We start from the raw sequence: 21,682 nt of genomic DNA, 5'->3' as shown, positions 1-21,682 counted from the left end.
AAAGCAAGCACACCTCTGACTCGAATCACCGTAATTTATACACAGCAAACTTGTGAAAACTCTCTCTTTGGTTACTTTTGATTGGCTGTCATAGCTCACCTAACTTATCTCTACTGAGTGTGCTCATTACAAAGGAACAGTGGTGGAGGGGAGGACACCAAATCCCACATCAGCATACATTAGCATTTTGATGGGCGTGATTTTTAATATGTTAATGACCCTTATTGAGCAAAAGGTAACTCTTGTTGGAAAACCAGTCTGGAGCTGGTTTTCTCCTTCTTCTTTTTAACCTTTTATCCCTTATCTTCCTTGCTTCTGCTAGCTCAAGGCTACCTGTCTCTTTCCTTCAGCTAAAAGACTACACAAGCTGCAGGCCTCCCAATTTTCTTCAAGGTTTTCTTGTTTTTTCCCAGCTTTGGGACTACATTTGGACATGGATGGGGGGATCGGAGCACTGGTGCTTTGGCCCTGACCCTCCCCATCCCACCAGTGCTGAGAGGTTTGCAGGCAGCGCTGCCTGGCCCCAGCTCCCACCAATGCCACCCTGGGAAGGACCCAGTCCACAGCCGCTGTGCTCTCTGGATTTTTATTCTGTGGGTGCTCAGGCCTCTGCAAGCTCGGGGACGTCTTCTGTGTGCCCCGAGAGATCTTCTGCATGCTCTGGGATGTCTTCAGCATGCTTTGGGCTGCCTTCTTTGTGCTCCGGGCTGGCTTCTGTAGCGTGGGGAAGAAGAGGCAGTGTCAAGATACGGCCCCTGGCCGTGCCCTCCTGGGCACCGTAGGGAAGGCGGCTGGGGCAGCGCTTGGCGGCCCCTGGGCCGCCCCGGTGGGAGCGGAGCAGAGAGCTCCGTCCCGGCTCTCACCAAGGACGTGGAGAGTGGCATCTGTGGACCGCTACTCCAGTGGTGGCTTCTGCTGGCGCTTCAGTGTCTTCAGCAGCTCGGGAGCATGTGTCTCCTGGGGGAGAGCAGGGAGGTGTGAATTCTGCTTGGGCCGGAGAGGCCTCGCTGCCGAGCCCTCAGACTCCCGGGGAGCATGCGGCGGGACGGACGGACGCGTCACGCCATGCTCCCCGCTCGGTGCCGGGCCCCGTGGCCCCAGCGTCGCCCCGGGACAGGGCTCACTCACCAGGTAAGAGCAGACCTCGCTCTGCAGCTGTGCTCCACTGCGCCCGATGGCATTCTTGACGACTACCTGCAGCCCCTTTGGCTCGACGAAAGGAGCGCAGACATAGAGGGCTGTCCTGCAAACCTGGAAAAGAGCATTGTGCTCGGTCGTTCCTTCTCCCTTGCCAGGGAGGCAGCTCCTCAGGGAGCCTTTCTGTGGGTTGGCAAATAAGCTCAGGGGGTTCTTACGCTGGATACTGCACAGCTGGGGTCCTGGAGGTGCAGGAAGAGGCTTCCCAATATCTGCTCCACTTCTCCGCTGAAGAACGTGGTGAGATTGTCCTTGGCGCCAGCAGCCAGGGCCGTGTAGAGACTGAAGGCCGCAAAACGAAGGTCCTCTTGCTCCTGCAACCCAGAAAGCCATCTGTGAGCTGGGTCACGAATGCATCGTCTCCCAGCCTCTCTGCAACAACGAAGCATCAGGGACTGACAACTGAGGGCGAGCGAGCACAGCGCTGTTGGCAGTGGCGCTTTGGAAACCAGCTCCAGAACGAGGTCACCTCATCCCGGCCCCTTCCCTGCCATGTGGAAGGTCCCTTCCTCGTCCCACCCCTAAGAAATGGCACCTGAGTGCCGGGGCGCTCGGTGCGTCCCACCCGCAGGAGAGAGAGAGAGAGGGGCCACGGCAGCTGGTTGCCTGGAGGAGCACCTCCACGCAGCACGGGCAGGCCCCTGCCCACCCCACGCCCCTCGGACAAGTGGGAGAAAAGTAGGTTCACTCACGGCATCAAGGAACTTCCTGGTGGAGCGGGCGATGCGTCTGAAGGCCCCGCCCAAGCCCTTCGCCGTCTGCTTTGCAAGTATTTCTGCCAGGGCCAACATGCTCTCCGCAGCCACCTCTGGATGGTCCACGTTCCTCATTTCACGCTCCAGTGCTGCCACGATGCTCCTCTTGTGCTTTTGAACCTGCAACGCCAAAGATGCGCACAAGCTGCTCGCGGCTCCTGCCTGCAATGCCCACCCTTTCTCCCCACGTCTGTTCGGCAAGGGGGTGCGGCTGCGGCACAACCCCGTGACGAACGGCACTCGCACGGTTCCCCGCTGCCACCGTGCTGAGCTTGGAGAGCAGCCTGGCCGTTGGGAAGCCCCCATCTGCCCGTGCTGCTCTGCCCCAGGCTCCCAAACTGCCCCGCGGCTCTGCTTGGCTCTCACTCAGCCTCTGCCCGGCTCTCTGCTGGGGGGCTGCAGCCAGAGCAGAGGAAAGTGCGCCTCACCTTCTTGGGCAAGCCACTGACAGCACTGCCCAGGCCTCTCGCTGCCATGTGCTGCACAGCACAGCTCGGATGCTGCAGCTTCTCCAGGAAGAGCCGTACCAGGGGCTTCAGGAGATCCTTCCCCTCAGCTGGCGGGTCCTTCATCAGCTACAAGACAGCCAAAGGTCTGTTAGTGCTGGCATGGGACCTCGGCTGGTCTCTTCCATAAAGAGACACCCCAAGCAGCAGTTTCTTCCGAAAAGCCCTCTGAGCCCGCCCCGCCCCACGCGCCACCTCACCTCAGCGAAGAAAGCCAGCGCCGTGACCTGCAGGTTTGGCAAGGGGGAGTGCAGCCACGGCAGGAAGGTCTGTATGAGCGCACGCGAGACGAGCCGGGCACGGAGCAGCACACTGCACACAGAGCACAAGCAGGTGACGTGGTCAGGTGGGAAGGCCACGGGCCACGGCCCGAAACGTCCCCTGCTGCGACGCAGGCGCTGCCCTGCCTCCCAGGAGAGCTCCCCAGGCACACGGGAAGGGTCCTGCGGCTGCTTCCCGGGGCACAGCCACCCGCTGGGCTCTCACCTGGTCAGCAGCTGCACGCTGTTGCAGTGCCACTGAGGCAAGTCCAAGGATGGCCACACTCCGTGCCTGCAGAGCACCTGCTGCCACCTCTCGTCCAGGCATCTTCTCAGCACTTGCTCCAGAGCATCACAGTAGAGTCTGGCGAAAGAAAACCCACAGAAATCTCACATCGTGGCACCAGAGGGGAAGTTTTGTCTTGGCTCTGCCGAAACGCCCCGGTCCCAGCGCCCCGGGCTGCCCCACGCCTGGGGTCTCCCCTGTCCCGAGAGCTGCCAGCCCTGCGCAGGGTTTGACGCCCGGTCTCTCCTGGATCGGTCCAGGGAGAGGAAGGACACGCTGTAATCGGGGATGCAGAGGAGACAGGCCGAGAGCAGCCGTCGGTCCCGTCCCGTCTGGGAACAGATCCTTCTCCAGCAGAGGACAGAAGTCAAACGAGCCCCGGCGACCCGTTTCCACACCTGGGAGACAGGGCAGGCTTGGGAAACAGGGCAGCCCTTTGGCTCCCTCAGCACCACGAACAAACGTGCCTGGCTGGGGAACTGAAGCCCCCCGTTCCCCGCCCCTGCTGCTCCTTACCCGCACAACAGCTCCTCTTGTCCCGTGTCCTTGAAGAGGAGGAGTCCTCTTGGAGGACTCAGAGGGGGAAACAGCAACTCTACCCCCAGTTCGTTGCTGACCCACTGCAGGAGGACTGGAAGGAGGTGAGGAAGCAGGTCCCGGACTGCCTCCGCGGTCAGCAGAGCAGACACTACCTCAGAGATCGCACAGAGGAGCTGCAGGGAAATGTGACCCACAAGAACCTGTTAAACACCGCCTTTCCCACCAGCCCGCTGGTGCCCCTGTCCCCCTGGGGGACTCTTCCTGCCGGCAGGTCTCACACCTGGGACAGCCTCGGATGACCCCCAACTCCCTCACCCTGATGAGCTAAGTTAGAAAGCAGGTGGGAAGCTGCAGAAATGCTTCTGCCGACGAACATACCTTGAGACGATGCGGCTCTTGATCAGCATCGTTGCACAAAGGTCTGGTTTTAGGTGCCTTGTCCAGCCTCTCTGCTAAGTGCCTCAGGACCTGAGGCCCGAGGTCGCTGCTGCCCAGGCTCCTCCAGAGCTGCACCATGTCTCTGCAAGCAACCAGACGTTCACCCGTGAGCCCCGTCCTCTGGCAGCCCTGGTGCCCTCCCCAGAGGCCAAACGCTCTCCTCGCCAGCAGCGGGCATACGATGCCTGCTTCCCCAGAGGCACGAGCGCACGATCTCGCAGAGCCCAGGCTTCTGGGGGAGGAATGGGACCTGCTGCTTCCCTGGATCTGCCTTCCGCAGGCAAGCCTGGGGTTGCTGTTTGGCCACAGCGGGGCAAGGGGGGAGCGCACATACCTCTCTGAGGGCAGTTCTGTCTGGAGGAGGCTGTCCACCACAGGCTGGGGGTGGAAGCCGGCCAGGAGACGGGCTGCCTGGAAGAGCAGGTCCCTGAGGGTGCCCTGCTGCATGGTGTACATGGCCTTCCACAGGATGTTCGCGACTTCAGGCACCTGCAAGGCAAGGGGCGAGATGGCACACCTCAGCGTATCCTTTGCCTGTGCAGGACCCCAGCACGGTCACTCGGCGCCTGAGCAACGCCTGCCGCCTTGGCACGCTGACAAGCCCTCGTCCCTGAGCCCTGCCTCACGGCTGGGGGCGCGTGTGCTCTCGGCGCTGACGCACACCAACGTGCACACGCGCACACCCCGCTCCGTCGCTGCGTGTGCCTGGGGCCGGCGGTGGCAGCAGCTGAGCGATTTGAGCACACCGAAGGCCTGGGCACGTTTTATGCCCAACAGCCTGGATAATCGCCGGCGCACGGCTGCAGCGATGGGAGATCGCAACCCAGCAGGCTCCGACACCTTGCAGGCAGTGGGGAGGAACGGGAAGGTTGGTGTGTCCCAGCGGTAACTGCCTCGCCCGGGGCAAGGACCTGCGCCGACGGGAGACTTGAGAGTGCAGTGCCTGAGTCCTCGTCAGAGGACCGCACAGAGCAGAACGTGTCAGGCAGCAGCGGTCCCCTCAGCTCCGCGCTCGGGCTGCATTTCTTCAGCCCACACGAGGTGCAGCACAACAGCCAACAGAGAGAAGTCAAGGCCGAGGGGAACAAGGGTCTCCCTTACCTCTGGACGTATTTCCTTTCCGCACGCTTCCAGGAATCCGATCATCCAGTCGCCAGCTGCCTGTGCACGCTCCTCGTTAGCGCATTCGAAGGTCTTCATGATGGCGTCCATGAAGCTCCTGGCCTGTCCCTGGGGGAAGTACTGGCAAACCCCCTGGAGAGACAGGAGAGACACTGTCACAGCTCTGCTCCGGCTCTTTAGAACAGAAAGGAAACTCCAGGGGCCTCTGAGCTCAGCAGCTCGCTGGTCACTGAGAGGGCACTCAGGGCACACTCCTCTGTGCATACGCTGCTTTTTTGTACTTCCTGCAGCGGAGGGGTTTAGAACCATCTCCTCTCGTCTTGTTTCCCTGCGTGCGAAACGCACCTCCTGACAAATGCACTGGGGCCCCCACCTCACTCTCTGGAGCCAGTTACCTTCGCTATTTTGGCAGGCTCCTCACACAGAGACCCGTCCTCCGTGCTCTTCAGCCTCTCACACAGCTCCTTGCAGTCAGGCACTTGGAGCACCGCTCTCCTGGTCTTCGTCATGCCACATGCTGTGAGAGAAGGGAGTCCTGGTTAGGGGAACTGAATCTCTGGCGCCAGACGTGGATAGAGGAGGCTGGGGAGCAAAGGCCAGGGCCCTCCCAACCCTCCCGTGGCAGGATGCCACCAGCCCGGCTCCGTGGCTGACACATCCCGGGCCGCACAGAGCCCTCCTTCCCCTGGAGCTGTTTTGGGGCTGTGGGGTCCCAGCAGCCGCAGGCCTCTGCTCCCAGCTGCTGCGTCCCCAGGTCCTGCACCGGGCACCAGCGTCTCCGGGAGGGAGCAAACCTCCCCGCAAATTCCTCAGCGCAGACGCTGCTCACTGAGGAGGGGGCAGGAGCTCGCTTCCAACCGATTTCTTAGTGGGAACGGTGATTGTGCAGGGCCACAGAGCGCCCCGTCCACTCCCCTCATTCGTCGCGACAGTGTTTCTTGACTGGCTGGGAAGGGACGTAAACAAAAGCCCTCGCTGGGCAAGGAAGGAAGAGAAGATGGGGCTGATGGGGGCCAGGAAGAACCCGCTTTCCTCACCTTGGATCCGGAGGAGGCAGCTGAGGCAGGCCCCTGCCCTCTGCCGGGACGTGGCCTGGGAGTCGCTCAGCAGAGGCCCCAGCACGCCGACCAAGGAGCCGAACTGCGAGCAGGTGCGTTCCCTCTGCGGGGGCGAGAGGCAGGAGGAAGCTCGCAGGCAGCCCAGTGCCTGCTCGCCTCCCCAGGCCATGGCCAGGCGTCGGGGCCGTGGCCAGCAGGGAGAGGGGACGGGGCACGCGGGGCTCCCTACTCACCGAACACTTGAAGAGCTCTTCGTAAGTGCCCAGCAGCTGGGCGCAGACCTGCAGGGCCCTCTCTCGCTCCCATGCTTTCGTTGACGTGAGGTGGCGCAGCAAGATCTGGGGTGGAGCACATGCGTCTCGTGACGGGTGTCCTTCTCTCCCCAGCACCCCTCTCTGCCTCCCTCCTCTTCTGGCCCCTTCCCGCAGGGCCTGCCCTGCGGCTCCGCGTGGCCCCAGCCCCGCCGAGCACCGGCACTGCCACCCCCCTGCCCCGCTCGCTCCACGCACCCCTGCCCTCACCCAGGAGCCGTTTCCCCACCGGCATCTCCCTGTGCCAGCCTGGCACTTGGGAGCCTGGCTCTTGGCTTTGCCTCCCGCAGCGCCCGTTCCTTTGCCTGCCCTGGCACTGCGGCAGGGAACGGATCCTCCTCTGGGCATCCCCTAAGGCCCCAACTCTGCCCCACTGCCTCATGGATACTCACGGAGACCACGTCCGCGAAGGCGCTGGAGGTCCCTTCTGCTTTGAGAAGGGCTGACACAAGCTGGCCCAGAGCTTCCTCACACGATGCCTGCAGAGACTGAAAACGGGAAAGGAGGAGTGAGGCTGAGCACCGCGGCAGCTGCCAGGGCACAGGGAGCGCTGAGGTGTGCAGGGAAGGGCTGGCAGGTACCTGCAGCTCTGTCTCCTCAGGAGGGCACGACAGGACTCTCCAGCAGCACACAGCCACCTGGGAGCACCTGTTCTCCCAGTCCATGCAAGGCTTCAGCGTGCTGGATGGAGAAAAGAAGGAGAGAACAGTGAGGGGGTTTACCAGCAATCTCCAGAGTGGCCCAAACGCCGACTGGGTTTGAGCCCCAGACCCGGCCCCCCCAGCCCGTGCTGGTGAGCTCCAGCTCCGGCAGTTCCTGGCAGCTCCCTGGCAGCGGCCAAGCACTCACCCCCAGGGGCAAGGAGACCCCCCCCAGGTGCCCGTTCCTTGCCCTTCCCGTCCCCTGGAGAGCCAGGGCCTTTCTGCCGGCACAGCGCTCATGGCTCGCCCACCATGACAGCCCAGCCCCGTCTCTGTGGATGCGGCCCCCCAGCCCCAACAGCCCCCCGGCCTTCGGAAGTCACCCAGGACGGGGCACGCCGTCCCGGCCCAGAGCCGCACAGCTCCCTGCCCCGTACTCGAGACCACTGGGGCTGCACCAGCCGGCTGGGCTGGGACGCACAGCGAGCCCCCACAGCCTGGGGCACAGACCTCACCTCAGCTGCTCCAGGAGCTGAAGCATCTTGAGATGCACTTGGGACACAGGGGTGTCGCAGGCATCCTCCTCCATCAAGTCCTGCAAGTCCCAGAGAGACGCACTCAGGGCGGGCAGTGGCACGGAGAGCCTGCCCACCCGCCCCAGGAGCCGGCTCTGCTGACAGGCCTGCGCCCGCACCAGCCCCTTCATCCCCACGGCCACCACAGAGCCACCGTGCTCCCCAGCCACCGAGTGCCAGCTCCCCAGGGCCCAGAAGCTGGGGACAAGGCTTCGGGAGCTCAGGAGCTGGTGGGTGGCCGGGGGAGACCATCGCACCTCCCCTGCGGGCAGCCCCGGCTCCAGGCACTCACCAGCAGGATCTCTAGCACCTCCGGCTTCTTGCAGAGCCTGAAGCTGTGCTTGGTGTCCGCAGCCTGGATGGCACAGGTGACCTCCTTGATGCTGTTCAGCAGGGCGAGCTTGTGCTGCAGTTCCTGAGACCCGAGAGAGAAAAACACCAGTTGAACTGCTTGAAGAGCTGGGAGAGGAACACGGGCGAGGGGTTCTTAGGGGCTGGGGTTGGACCTGGACATTCAGGACAAACCACTCAGGGGACGTTCAGAAAGAGACCGTCCACCTCGGCACGTGGGGGCCCCCAGCCCTCCCTGCCCCTCTGTGCCCCACGCTCCTACCTTTCTGCAGGCATGGAAGAGCTCCAGGATGTTGGCCAGGATGTCTTCCTCCACGCAGGCCAGCAGTTCTGACTTGGGCGCGTGCAGTGCAACCTTGCCATAGGTAAGCATGGCTGCAGCCCAAGCGGCCTGAGCTCTCTGGTGTCCCTTCTGCGCCTGTGTTGAGTAAGATGCCCCGAGATGTCAGTCCGCTGGCCCTGCTGTGCCCCAGGACTCGACGAATTTGTGGGGCTGGGGAGCGGGGCTGTAAGGGGCTGTGTGGCTCAGCTGTGCAGGGCCGTGGAAAACCATCCGAAGGAGTTTGTCCCATTCCTGCCCTGAGGTGAGCAGCCTGTGCCCGGCAGGGGCGTACTGGCCATGAAAGGCTTGCCCATGGCCCCCAGGTGAGGGGCAGAGCCAGCAAGAGCTCACAGGGCTCCGGCTCCTGGCCCTCAGCTTTCTGGAGGGGGCAGTGCGTCTTAGGTAGCTCTTACGGGAGGGGTAAATGCAATGTGGCTGCCACGACTCGGCCGCCACTGTTCAGGAAGTGAGAACAGGGCAAGAGAAGGCCGAACACTAAAACCCTGCACCCATTACCTTTCGACGTCTGTCGAATGCGATGAGCCACTGGGTGAACTCACGCATTGCATCCAGGGCCAGGTAGAAGTGGCGCTCAGCAGCATAGGAGACCACTGAAGCTATTCCCTGCAGTGATGGAGAAATGGGAGTGAGCTCTGGCACACGCTGGCCAGTCCTGGCCAGCTACGACGGCAAGGCAGGACATTGCCCGAGGGAAACAGCAGCTACAAGGAAATGAAAAAGGTCCGGAGCAGGGCTGGGACGAGGGGACACCAGGCAGAGCAGGGGCAGGAGAGGAAACCTCACCTGTCTGTCACATGGGCTGGTGGCATCTGTTTCTTTTAAGTATTTCAGCAGCTGCCCTTGGACGTGGGTGAGCTGCCGACAAGAGGCCAGCACCGTGCCGAGAGCCTGGTACAGGAAGTTCTGAAAGAGAAGAGACCGAGACCGAGACGTGGTAACGGCGCGGCTTGTCAGGACAGGGCCTGGCCGCGACAGGCCCCAACAGCCCAGGGAGCAGCCGCGGCGCCCGGCTGTAGCCGACCCTGGGCAGCACGGAGGGAAGCATCTTTGGGGCGAGGGCAGGGGGAGCGGTGACGACAGCCCGCACGGGGAACGCGCTCCTTCAGCCCCAGCCCCGGAGCTGGGTGCCCCGGGGCTGTGCTGCCAGGAGGGTGCAGGCAGGGCGCAAACCTTGTCCTCGGCGCTGCTGGAGGGGTTGCTCAGCTGCTGGCTCAGCTCCCGGCTCAGGCACACGACCCATGGCTGGTCCACCAGCATCTCCTCCACCGACTCCGTCAGGAACTGGGGGGGAACACGACAGGAGGCAAATGTTGTCTCGCCCTTTGCCCGGGCCTTTCACGTTCACGTGCCCCAGGAGCTGTCGGGGCACAACTGCCCACAGCCTCACCCCCAGGGATGCTGTACCTTAAGCAGATAGCACTGCCACTCTTCAGAGTCCAGGAAGCCCTCTGTTTTTTCTGGAAAGCAAGAGGAAGCAAAATGCCTCGCTGTCACTTAAGCCAGCACCGGAGAAGAAAGAGTTCAGTGCTCTCCTTCCCTGGGAGCCAAAAACCCCAGAAGTCCCGGGCTTGAAAGGGCCTAAAATTGCCTGCACCAAAGCTCTTGCCAGGCTGCAGACCCGGGCTGGATCCCAGGGACATTGGCCAGAGCCACCGACTCAAGCCGGGGAAGGAAAGACTGACTGGGGCCGATCGCCGCTGCCCGACTGTGATCCCCGCACTACTCGAGCACCGTGCCCCAGCGTGCACAGCCGCACACATTTTCTCCTGACAGACCCAACACTTGCAGCCCATTTAGGGCCTCCTCCCAGGCTACTGCGCTGCCCAGCGTGGGACCGAGCTGCCCAGAACGGCTGCTGCAGACCTGCCCCAGGCACTCGGCCTTCCAGAGCCAGGGGCGCTGGTCCCACCCCTGTCCCAAGCACCGTCCCAGCAGGGGCAGGGGGACACTGCCCAGACCTGCCCTCCACGGGGACATCGATGGCCCCGTCCACCCCTGGGACGAGCTGATCCCAGCAGATCGCTGCCCCCAGCCTCCACGCTGGCTGCCTGGAAGGGGGACGGCAGCGGTTCCCCTACGCCATGCTGGGAGGCTGTTTTCCTGCCCCCTCCAGCTCTCCTGAGCCCGGCCCTCCACACTGGCACCTTACCTTCAAGGTACTGCAGCATGCGGGGGATGCGGATGGGCCACAGTCCCCTCAGGGAGCTGTGGATCCTGCTCTGCAGGGCCTGCAGCAGCTGTAGGGCAGCAACCGCGCATTCTCTGCACTGATCACAAGCCGCCACCACCTAGACGAGGACAGAGAGAGACGGGGTCACTCCTTCCACCAGGGACGCGGCTTCTCCCACGAGGGAGCTCGACTCTGCCTCGGCGCCTCCCCCCACGTGCTTCCAGCCCCAGGGAGGGAGCGGGATCCCCAGCTCGTGGGCTTGGGCACGCTGGGACGCGCTGCCTCCTCCTCGGGGCTGCCAGCAAAAGCATCCCTGCCCCAGCATCTCCCCCTGCCCCTGGCCAGAAAAGCTCTTGCCCCGGGGCCCCGCTACTCACCAACAGCCGAACCAGTAGGGCCTGTGGCGTGGGCTTCTTGGCTGCAAGGAGGAAAAAAGGCAGGGTGAGCCCCTGAGCACCTCTGCACCCAGCCCCTCGCACCTTCGACGCCCCGACGCGGGGCTGAGAGTACCCATACAGCTGCAGAGCTGGCCTGGGGGCTGCCAGGGTGCAGGGAGGCATGCACCAGGCAGGCCCCTGGCCGAGCCCGGCACAGGTTGCTGGGGCACCTTCTGGTCCCACCTTGCTCCTGGACGTCAGCAGGCTTCTCGGTGTCCTCTTGCCCTTCCGTTTGCTTCTGCCTCTCGATCAGGGCTTGGAGACAACGCAACAGCGGGACCAGCATGCCGCAGTACTGGGCCGGCACCACGTACTGCAGGAGCCGTGGCCACAAGAGCTGCAGAGGAGGAGGAGGAAGTTTGGCACATCAGCATTCCCATCTCGGCTCAGAGGTGAAAAGGATGGCTTGCGCATCCCTTGGAGCCCATTAGGGTCGAGCTCCGGGGGGGCAGGCGAGGGCTGGCAAAAACACCCTGAAGGTGAAAAGTGGCTGCAGCAGCAGGGAGCAGGACCACTTACTTCGGTCATCCCTTCCACAGAGAGATCCAGAGACTCCAGGATACCTATGCACTGGGCCTGAAGGTCTCTTTCCTCTTGGACGTCTTCTACCGCCTGCAAGACAGCGTTGGGAAACCCCCCATTACTCTCAGCTCCCACCTCAGGAGGCTCTGTGGAGGATGAGGACAGCCAGGCCCCACTCAGGGGCCACGTCCCAGCCCCAAGGAAGTGCTGGGCAGCTTGGGAGCAGCGAGCGCTGCACAGGGCTGTCGGGCACACGAGGTTCTGCGGGGCCCAGGCGATGCTGCGAGTGCCACTGAGGGAGCTCTCGGCACAGCCTGGGCACGGGACCGAGCCGCGGGTGTCCCGCTCTGTCCTTACCAGTCTGTCCGAGGCCCGCCTGAACTCGACAAAGATGTGCGCCACCACATCCCATGCCAAGCAGCTCGGGATGCTGACGCTGAGCAGATCCTTGATGAAACCCAGGAGCGCTCTCCTCAACTGCCAAGGAGACAGGGTGGTTACGGTCTGCCCCGCCAGCAGCCAAAGGGAAGCCACCTTTGCCTGGGGGCAGCCCTCGCAGCCCGTGGAGAGGCAACGAGTGCACAGGAGAAGCCTTCGCTGCCAGGGGTCGGGGCTAGGCTTTGTACAGCACAACAACCTGCCCGCTCTGGGGGCTTTCTCTGCCCCACTGGTCTCACTGTTCCTTCCTAAATGAGCTCACCTGGGTGCCGGACTCAGTGAACAAGGGCTGCACGGCCTCTACAATTAGGGGCAGCTTCTCTCTCACTGCAGGTTCTGCAAGAGACACAGAGAGGTATGCGTTCAGGCAGGGCTCAGATGGCAGAAGGGATCCCTCGAAGCTCCCAGGCTTTTCACAGACAAGCGGGACAGCACAGCAGGGCTGGGCTCTGACTGCAGGGGAAGCACTGGCGTCCCAGAAGGACTTTGTTTCTGCCGCTACTACTGCATTACAGGGCCTGAAAGCTCTGACAGCAAATAGCTTCAGCCCCCTGACTGCCCCAGCCCTGGCTGGCGGCCCTGGCCTGTGGTACTGACCGTCAGAGCGGGCCACAGCTCCCAGCAGAGTCAGCGCTGTCCCGCGGGAGCCCTGGTTCTCGCTGCTCAGCTGGGACAGCAGGAACGTGACCGTCTCCTCCGGGTAGATTCGAGCTGCGGGCAAGAAACCACGTTTTGCATGAATAGTCAGCAAAACCCCATGGCTGAGGTTCACAAGGAAGTTGGGAGAACACGACAGGCATCGTCCCATTCCCTCCCTTACCTTGAAGCACAATGCACTGCCTCAGTTCTTCTTTATGGCCTGCACTGTGCTGCCTGGTCTCGTCCCCAAGCTGTGGGAGAAAGGTCCATTTTAGAGAAAGATCGCAGGCAGAGCAGCGATCAGAGGCTGCCTTTTGGGTCCCGGCACTCCAGAGTCCTCCTGCCAGGTGGCTGAGAGGGAAGTGCTGAAGGAACTGAGCTGCCCCTCGGGCCTGCACAAAACAGCCAGGATCAGGGTGCTCACAGCCTCGAGGCACCTCCAGGAAGGTCCTGGTGGAAGGACGCCCTGCCCTGCCCTGCCCCTCTGTGGCAATCCGGCCTGCAGGACCTGGGCCAGCAGCACAGGCACGGGCTCCCTTTACCTCGTGGTGCACAGCAGCAGCGATGGCACGGAGCTTGTCCTTGGGGGCGACAGCGTGAAGTTCCTCCAAGGTCTTCAGGAAATAATGGAGGCTCTACAAGAGAAGGGAGAGGACGAGTGGGTTAAAGCCACTGAAGCCACGTGGGAAGGAAGAAACCCAGCACGCCTGTGGCATGGGGAACCCCTAACCCCAGCTCCCAGGGAGAACCCCAGAGCTCCTGCCCAGGGCTTCCTGCTCACCTGGGTTGTTCTCTTCCTGCCCGAGCAGCCCAGGAAGCCTCACAGCTCCCCTGCTGCCCCCCTGCCTTCTCGGAGGGCTCCCCGACACCTCGTGGCACTCACACGCACACCACAGCCGCACCAGACCCCGCGCAACGCCTCACCTCTGTCACCCGGGAAGTATCTTGGACCTCCTGGTACTGCTGCAGGAGCCAGACGACCTGCTTCCACACCCGGTCCTGGTGCTGCGCATCATGGAGGACGACAGCCATCATAGCAGTCACTGCTCCGAAGATGGCCTGCTTGTCCTGCAGAGGGAAGAGACGAGATACTCTGAGGGCTGTCTAGCACTCGGCGTCCCCCAGCACATGCCTGCCTTTGCACAGAGAGGGCTTTCCCTTTCCCTTCTGCCCCACAGAAGGGCTCTCTCCAGAGGACAGCAAGCATTCCCCTGCCAAAGGGCCCTGGGGCCCAAGCACTTGCCAGCTGGGAGCCCCCAGCCCCGGGCACGGCGTCAGCCCGCCCGCTCCCTCCCCTCACCCCTCTGCTCCCACCCAGGGGGCACGGGCAGCCCCAGCCAGGCACAGCCCCGCTGCTGCCCCAGCAGCGCTCACCTCCTCCTTCTTATGGCGGCCCAGCCAGTTTACCACAGCGTGGCAGAACAGGGAGTACACCTGCTCGCAGAGCTGCTTCTCCCCGATGCGAGGGAAGGGGCACTGCTCCCAGGCGTTGAAGTAAGCGTTGATCGCCCTCGACCACTGCTCCAGCACTGCACCAGAAGGAAGGAGCTCGTCAAAGTCTGCAACAGGCAGCGTGCCTGGCTCCCTCACCCACGCCTGCGTGGAGCAGTCCCTGGCTCACCAGGCGTCGGCTTGGGACTGCCAAGTGCTGCGCTCCCGGCATCTGAACTAAAATACGGTGCCCCTTCTCCCCTTCTGCACACCGCACCTCCTCCTCCTCCTCCTCCTCCTCTTCCTCGCAGGCCTCTTCCCCTCCAGCACTTACCATTGCAGCCCCCGCCCTGCCCTTCCCAAAGTTTGCCCCCCAGCGCAGGACCACGCCGCGATCCGAGCGAGGCACCGAGGGCCTGCCCGGCCCCTTCCCCTCTACTCACCACTGCAGATGGTGCGCAGGATCCGGCTGCTCTCCACTTGTCTCAGCATGGCGTGCAGAGCAAGGAGCGTCATTTCGACGAAGGGGATGCACCGCAGGGCTGCAGAGAGAGGACAGGCAGAGGGACAGAGGGAGCCACGGTCAGCCAGAGCCAGAGCAGCACCGCGGGCAGGAGGGCTGGGGCTGCCGGGCTGGGGGACGTGTCAGAGGGACAGGGGAGGTCGCTGCGGGTTCAGTCCCCAGCAGCTTCCACCCTTGCAGCACTGGCATTGGGGTGGTGGGGCGGAAATCCCAGCTCCAGGCGAGGAGGTGCCACAACCCCACAGCCCTCCGGCCCAAAACAGCGTTCAGGGAGGGGCAGGGTCCCTGCTCCTGGCCGTCATGGACCATAACCCAGAGCACGAGGCCAAAGGGGCCATACCATAGCTGCTGGCCAGTTTGCTCAAGGTGGTGAGCACAAACTCCTGGCATGCTCCTCCCCTCATGGTCTTCAGGTGGCCCTGGAGCTCGGACATCACAAATCCGAAGTGGGAACGAGCCAGAGCCACCAGGACGTCACCAGCAGCTCCTGTCACATTGTTCATTGCACCCTGAAAAAGAGCCACAGGTGAAATGCTGCCCAGGAGAAAGGCTGAGGCACCAGGTCAGGCCCTGCTGGCCAGTGAGGACCACGGGGCTTCAGCTCATCGTTTTGCTGTCAGAGCCACTGGCGAGACGACCGCGTCTCCCCCACAGAACACCCCCGGGACAGCTGTGCCCGAGCTGGGACGCGTCCCCAGAGCCTCTGCGTTAAGCAGGAGTCGCGCGAGGCAGGAACTGGGGGACTGCACGGCCCAACTCCGGCCCTGGGAGGTGGCGCACACGTCGCCTGGCGTGGAGGAGCTCACCACGCTCTGCACAGTCTGGAGCAGGGCTGGATACGGCCTTTCCCCTAGCGGGATGCGCTCCCTGGGAGAGGGAGCAGCCACAGGGGCACTGGGGAAGTCCCCAGGCCTGAATCCCAGTGAACCATCTGTGCGCCACTCCATGTCACACCCACAGCTGGGGAGAGGCAGGCTGCTCCGTTCGCCCTTCTAGAGAACAAGCTCACCTGGGCTGCCTTCATGTCTCCAGACACCTCTGCGAGCACTCGGTTCACAACGCCGCTCTGCAGACGGGTATCATCTCCTTGCAAGACATGCTGGAGGCGGCGGTAAGTCTCCGCTCGGTCACCCTAGGGAGAGACCACGACACCACTTGCTTTGCCCTTATTCCCGGGCAGCTGCGAGCTGCTGCCCCTCACTCTAGAGTGAGAGCCCACAAGCAGCACCACCGCGTCCTGTCCCAGCTTGTGTCCAGCTACACAAAGGAGCCGAGGGAGCAGCAGCCCTGGGAACCGACCAAGCACCAGGCACCAGCCTGGGACCATGGTACAGGGCCAGGACAAGGATGGATGCTTGGGCAGCTCCAGGCTGAGCTGCTGCGGGAAAGGAGGCAGCGCAGCAGCGTCAGCCCAGCGTGACCGCAGGATCAGCCTTTGGGGACCGGGCACCAGCAGCAGGACAGAGGGGCCATCAGGCAAGACCCCTCGGTGGCACCCAGGGTGGAGGGGAGCCCTCAACCCCCCACGGCACAGCGGGATGTCCGCAGCTCACCTCTCTGTCTTGCAGCTTCTTTAACAAGGAATTCACGACGGTGGCAGAGATGGCAACAGTCTCAGACCCTGTCTCTCTGCCACCGTCCTCATGACGTGTAGGTCCAGTCCTGACCCCTACACAAGCAAAGGAAGCTGGAAGGAAACAACCAAACAGTTTGCGTCAGCTTGGCTGGCTGTGGGGATTCGCACCAGGTTGGGGCAGGCATCCTCCCAGCCTGGAGAGGAATCCTCCCCAGCACCAACAGCACAGGCTGGGGTCCCCATCTCTGGTCGTGCTGGGAACTCATAGGGATGCAGCCCCCGGCCTCCCCCTGCCCCTCACCAAAAAATCTTCTCAGCCTCCCCATCACAGCAGGATCACCCCAGAATCTCTCTCCAGGTCCTCCTCCTGTGGCCGCCGAGAAGCAATGGGCCACCTGCGCTCACCGCAGCAGCTATGAGGCACCCAGCCATTGTGACCTCCCTGAGGGCTGCCATGGATACGGGGACACATCACAGGGCAGGGCCGGAGGTGGCAGCACCCCCATGGCCCAAACCCACAGCATATCCCCACTCTCCATCGCTCCAGTTCGCTCTGGTCCTTGCGTGGTTTTCAGCAACGGCCTTCCGTGCGCTTCTCTGCCCAGCCCCGGTCCCATCTGGTTCCACTCTCCAGGGGCCCCAGGTCCCTGGAGAAGGGAGAGGACGAGTGGGTTAAAGCCACTGAAGCCACGTGGGAAGGAAGAAACCCAGCACGCCTGTGGCATGGGGAACCCCTAACCCCAGCTCCCAGGGAGAACCCCAAAGCTCCTGCCCAGGGCTTCCTGCTCACCTGGGTTGTTCTCTTCATGCCCGAGCAGCCCAGGAAGCCTCACAGCTCCCCTGCTGCCCCCCTGCCTTCTCGGAGGGCTCCCTGACACCTCGTGGCACTCACACGCACACCACAGCCGCACCAGACCCCGCGCAACGCCTCACCTCTGTCACCCGGGATGACACCAGGCACACGACCCATGGCTGGTCCACCAGCATCTCCTCCACCGACTCCGTCAGGAACTGGGGGGGAACACGACAGGAGGCAAATGTTGTCTCGCCCTTTGCCCGGGCCTTTCACGTTCACGTGCCCCAGGAGCTGTCGGGGCACAACTGCCCACAGCCTCACCCCCAGGGATGCTGTACCTTAAGCAGATAGCACTGCCACTCTTCAGAGTCCAGGGAGCCCTCTGTTTTTTCTGGAAAGCAAGAGGAAGCAAAATGCCTCGCTGTCACTTAAGCCAGCACCGGAGAAGAGTTCAGTGCTCTCCTTCCCTGGGAGCCAAAAACCCCAGAAGTCCCGGGCTTGAAAGGGCCTAAAATTGCCTGCACCAAAGCTCTTGCCAGGCTGCAGACCCGGGCTGGATCCCAGGGACATTGGCCAGAGCCACCGACTCAAGCCGGGGAAGGAAAGACTGATTGGGGCCGATCGCCGCTGCCCGACTGTGATCCCCGCACTACTCGAGCACCGTGCCCCAGCGTGCACAGCCGCACACATTTTCTCCTGACAGACCCAACACTTGCAGCCCATTTAGGGCCTCCTCCCAGGCTACTGCGCTGCCCAGCGTGGGACCGAGCTGCCCAGAACGGCTGCTGCAGACCTGCCCCAGGCACTCGGCCTTCCAGAGCCAGGGGCGCTGGTCCCACCCCTGTCCCAAGCACCGTCCCAGCAGGGGCAGGGGGACACTGCCCAGACCTGCCCTCCACGGGGCACATCGATGGCCCCCTGCAGTACAAGCACAAAAAAGCAATTTCTGCTGTTGGAGACTCCATGGGCTTGGTTTGCAGATGTGTCTGAGGGAAAAAAATATATATATATATATATATATATATATATATAAGAAAAGGAGGCAATTGGCATCTCCTGGACTTGCTTCACTAGATTACCAGGGGTGGTGGGAGGTGCACCACTAGACCTTCTGTTCACAAACAGAGAAGGACTGGTGGGAGATGTGGTGGTTGGGAGCTGTCTTGGGCAGAGTGACCACGAAACGGTAGAGTTCTCTATCCTTGGCGATGTCAGGAGTGGGATCAGTAAAACTGCTATCTTGGACTGTCGGAGGGCAGACTTTGAGCTGTTCAGGACACTGGTTGGCAGAGTCCCTTGGGAGGCAGTCCTGAAGGGCAGAGGAGTCCAGGAAGGCTGGGCACTCTTCAAGAAGGAAATCTTAAAGGCTCAGGAGCAGACCGTCCCCACGTGCCCAAAGACGAGCCAGCATGGAAGAAGACCGGCCTAGCTGAACAGAGAGCTCAGGAAGAAAAAGAGGGTTTATGGCCTTTGGAAAAGAGGGTGGGCCACTCAGGAGGATGATAAGGCTGTTGCGAGGCTGTGCATGGGCAAAATTAGAAAGGCCAAAGCTCATCTGGATCTCAATCTGGCTACTGTTTTTATAAATACATGAACACAAAAAGGAGGACTAAGGAGAATCTCCATCCTCTACTGGATGCGGGGGGAAACCTAGTGACAAGAGACGAGGAGAAGGCTGAGGTGCTTAATGCCTTCTTTGCCTCAGTCTTTAGCGGCAAGGCCAGTTGTTCTCTTGGGTACCCAGCCCCCTGAGCCGGTGGAAGGGGATGGGGAGCAGAATGTGGCCCTCATAATCCACGAGGAAATGGTTGGCGACCTGCTACAGCACTTAGATGTATGGAAGTCAACGGGGCCAGAGAGGATCCACCCGAGGGTGCTGAGAGAACTAAGTGGTGGAAGTTCTGACCAAGCTGCTTTCCATCACTTATCAGCAGTCCTGGCTATCAGGGGAGGTCCCAGTCGACTGGCGGCTAGCAAATGTGATACCTATTTAGAAGAGGGGCCGGAGGGTGGACCTGGGAAACTATAGGCCTGTCAGTCTGACTTCGGTGCCAGGGAAGCTCATGGAGCAGATTATCTTGAGTGTTATCACGCGGCACTTGCAGGGCAACGAGGCGATCAGGCCCAGTCAGCATGGGTTTATGAAAGGCAGGTCCTGCTTGACGAACCTGATCTCCTTCTATGAAGAAGTGACGCGCTTAGTGGACGAGGGAAAGGCTGTGGAAGTGGTCTACCTTGACTTCAGTAAGGCTTTTGACACCATTTCCCACAGTATTCTCCTCAAGAAACTGGCTGCTCATGGCTTGGACTGGCGTACGCTTTGTTGGGTTAAAAACTGGCTGGATTGCTGGACCCAAAGAGTCGTGCTGAATGCAGTTAAATCCAGTTGGACGCCAGTCACTAGTGGAGTCCCCCAGGGCTGAGTACTAGGGCCAGTTCCCTTCAATATCTTTATCAATGATCTGGATGAGGGGATTGAGTGCACCCTCAGTAAGTTTGCAGGCGACACCAAGTTGGGTGCATGTGTTGATCTGCTCGAGGGTAGGAAGGCTCTGCAGGAGGATCTGAATAGGCTGAACCGATGGGCTGAGGCCAACCGTATGAAGTTCAACAAGGCCAAGTGCTGGGTCCTGCATTTGGGGCACAACAACCCCAAGCAGTGCTACAGGCTGGGAGATGAGAGCCTGGAACTGCCTGGCAGGGAAGGACCTGGCAGTATTGGTTGATAGTTGGTTGGATATAAGCCAGCAGTGTGCTCAGGTGGCCAAGAAGGCCAACAGCATCCTGGCTTGTATCAGAAACGGCGCGGCCAGCAGGACTAGGGAAGTGATTGTCCCCCTGTACTCGGCTTGGTGAGGCCACACCTGGAGTGCTGTGTTCAGGTTTGGGCCCCTCACTACAAGACGGACATCGAGGTGCTCGAGCGTGTCCAGAGAAGGGCAATGAAGCTGGTGAGGGGTGTGGAGAACAAGTCTTACGAGGAGCGGCTGAGGGAGCCGGAGTTGTTTAGCCTGGAGAAGAGGAGGCTCAAGGGCGACCTTATCGCTCTCTACAGATACCTTAAAGGAGGCTGTAGCGAGGTGGGGATTGCTCTGTTCTCCAAAAGGCCCAGTGACAGGACGAGGGGGAATGGGCTAAAGTTGCGCCAGGGGTGGTTTGGGTTGGATAGTAGGAAAAACTTCTTTACTGAAAGGGTTGGTAGGCATTGGAATGGGCTGCCCAGGGAAGTGGTTGAGTCACCATCCCTGGAGGTCTTTAAAAGACGTTTAGATGTGGAGCTTAGTGATATGGTTTAGTGGAGGACTGGTTCGTGTTAGGTCAGAGGTTGGACTAGGTGATCTTGGAGGTCTCTTCCAACCTAGATGATTCTGTGACTGTGTGATTAAATTTTGCTTGCTTTGACAAGCCAACGGAACTAACTGCTGAGCCACCTGTGCTATCTATCACTGGGCTGGCAGCACTCAGACCACGGGGAACCTCAACTTTGGGTGTCAGACTCGTTTCTTCTGGTGAAGAATGGCAAAGCTGAGGCAGAAACGGCCATCTAACAGCCCTAACGACCACATAACGACTGTAACGGCCACCTAACAGCCATGGAACGGTCTCCTCAGCAAGGGCGCTGAGGGGCTGCCTCACGCCCGCCAGGCGGCGCTGTGGTAACGGCAGCCGCGCGGCGAGGCCCGGCCCCTGTGCCCGGTTCCCGGCCCCAATTCCCGGCCCCTGTTCCCGGTTCCCGGCCCCTGTTCCCGGTTCCCGGCCCCAATTCCCGGCCCCTGTTCCTGGTTCCCGGCCCCTGTTCCCGGTTCCCGGCCCCAATTCCCGGCCCCTGTTCCCGGTTCCCGGCCCCTGTTCCCGGTTCCCGGCCCCCTCCAGTCGCGTTGGAGCCAGCCCGGGCGTAGGCAGGGCTGTAAATGCGTCTCTGTCACGACGGTCGGTCTTCATCTTCGTGCTGTGCTCACATGTTGTGTGAACGCTGACCGGCTGTGTTGTGCGTGTAATTACCTGTCTGCAGGTAATTACAGCTGGTGCTTGTCCCAAAAGCCTGGGCAACTCGATCGCTGTTCTAACTGAAATGTTAATGCCAGACGCCCTATAGTTGTGCACTGTATACATACTAACTAATACAGTCTGGCCTGGCTGAGGGCTTGGCCCCAAAGCAGCCGGTGGGTTCAGTTTCTGAGCCTGAGTACACTGGCACTGGGCTCGATTCCGAGATCCCAAAACGTGCTGCTTACTCTCCATTTCTGAGCCCCCAGGCTGGACAGATGAGCCTGGCTGGGCCCACAAAACACAGCAGGTAGTCTCCCTTTTCAAGCCGCCCACAGCTGCCCAACGAGCCTCCTATAAAGGCTGGAAACCACAGGACTGCCTGCATTGCTGAGCCTGAAAACCAGCCAAACAAGGCTCATTTTGAGCCCCCCAAAGACAGATGATGACTCCATCTTCACATAGGGCCCCAAAGCTAGTGCACAAAGACTGGCGTTGAGCCCCAACGTGCAACATTTCACCTCTGTTTTCGTGCCCCAGCCCAGTTTCCCCAGCTGTGATCCCAGCCGCCATCAGCAGCCCCCCCGTTTTGCTTTTCTTTCTGCCCCAGGCCGTGTTTGTGTAGTCCGTAGGTTCGTGCCCGCGCCAACAAGCACACAGAGTCAGAATCCACATGAAGGTCGTTTAATTAAATAATTAATTATATAACTCTGCAGAGTCGGGTGCTTGGCGATCTTTCTCAAAGCAAGCACACCTCTGACTCGAATCACCGTAATTTAT

At 61.5% G+C, this 21,682-nt stretch overlaps 1 protein-coding gene across 4 annotated transcripts; it reads right to left on the bottom strand.

Moving 5' to 3' along the window:
* Positions 1-572: 572 nt before the first annotated feature.
* LOC310898643 (maestro heat-like repeat-containing protein family member 2B) lies at positions 573-16,647 on the bottom strand. Of its 4 annotated transcripts, none has more exons than XM_083833979.1 (39): positions 16,097-16,647; positions 15,553-15,675; positions 14,884-15,052; positions 14,464-14,562; positions 13,964-14,118; positions 13,514-13,657; positions 13,132-13,224; positions 12,771-12,840; positions 12,548-12,661; positions 12,213-12,286; positions 11,510-11,989; positions 11,174-11,327; positions 10,931-10,971; positions 10,533-10,671; positions 9,788-9,840; positions 9,554-9,664; positions 9,167-9,286; positions 8,879-8,986; positions 8,303-8,458; positions 7,982-8,104; positions 7,630-7,709; positions 7,055-7,154; positions 6,866-6,961; positions 6,396-6,500; positions 6,142-6,265; positions 5,934-6,050; positions 5,500-5,621; positions 5,084-5,236; positions 4,317-4,471; positions 3,923-4,064; positions 3,521-3,717; positions 2,945-3,082; positions 2,659-2,770; positions 2,381-2,527; positions 1,890-2,072; positions 1,356-1,511; positions 1,129-1,251; positions 864-957; positions 573-714 (listed from the first exon to the last, which is right to left on the bottom strand). In XM_083833979.1, the coding sequence occupies exons 2-38, from the start codon at positions 15,565-15,567 to the stop codon at positions 895-897; spliced, it is 4,731 nt and encodes a 1,576-aa protein (XP_083690105.1). In that variant the 5' UTR covers positions 15,568-15,675; positions 16,097-16,647; the 3' UTR covers positions 573-714; positions 864-894. The 4 variants fall into 4 exon arrangements, with proteins under 4 accessions (XP_083690105.1, XP_083690106.1, XP_083690103.1 ...); XM_083833980.1 differs by having other exon boundaries at positions 864-1,251; positions 11,510-11,602; positions 11,870-11,989; XM_083833977.1 differs by having other exon boundaries at positions 864-1,251.
* Between the last annotated feature and the right edge of the window lie 5,035 nt (positions 16,648-21,682).

The sequence above is a fragment of the Anser anser genome (assembly GCF_964211835.1).
Source record: "Anser anser genome assembly, chromosome: 4".
NCBI classification, from domain to species: Eukaryota; Metazoa; Chordata; class Aves; order Anseriformes; family Anatidae; genus Anser; species Anser anser.
The sequence above is the reverse complement of the archived record's forward strand: the minus strand, read 5'-3'. Positions and strand labels throughout refer to the sequence as shown.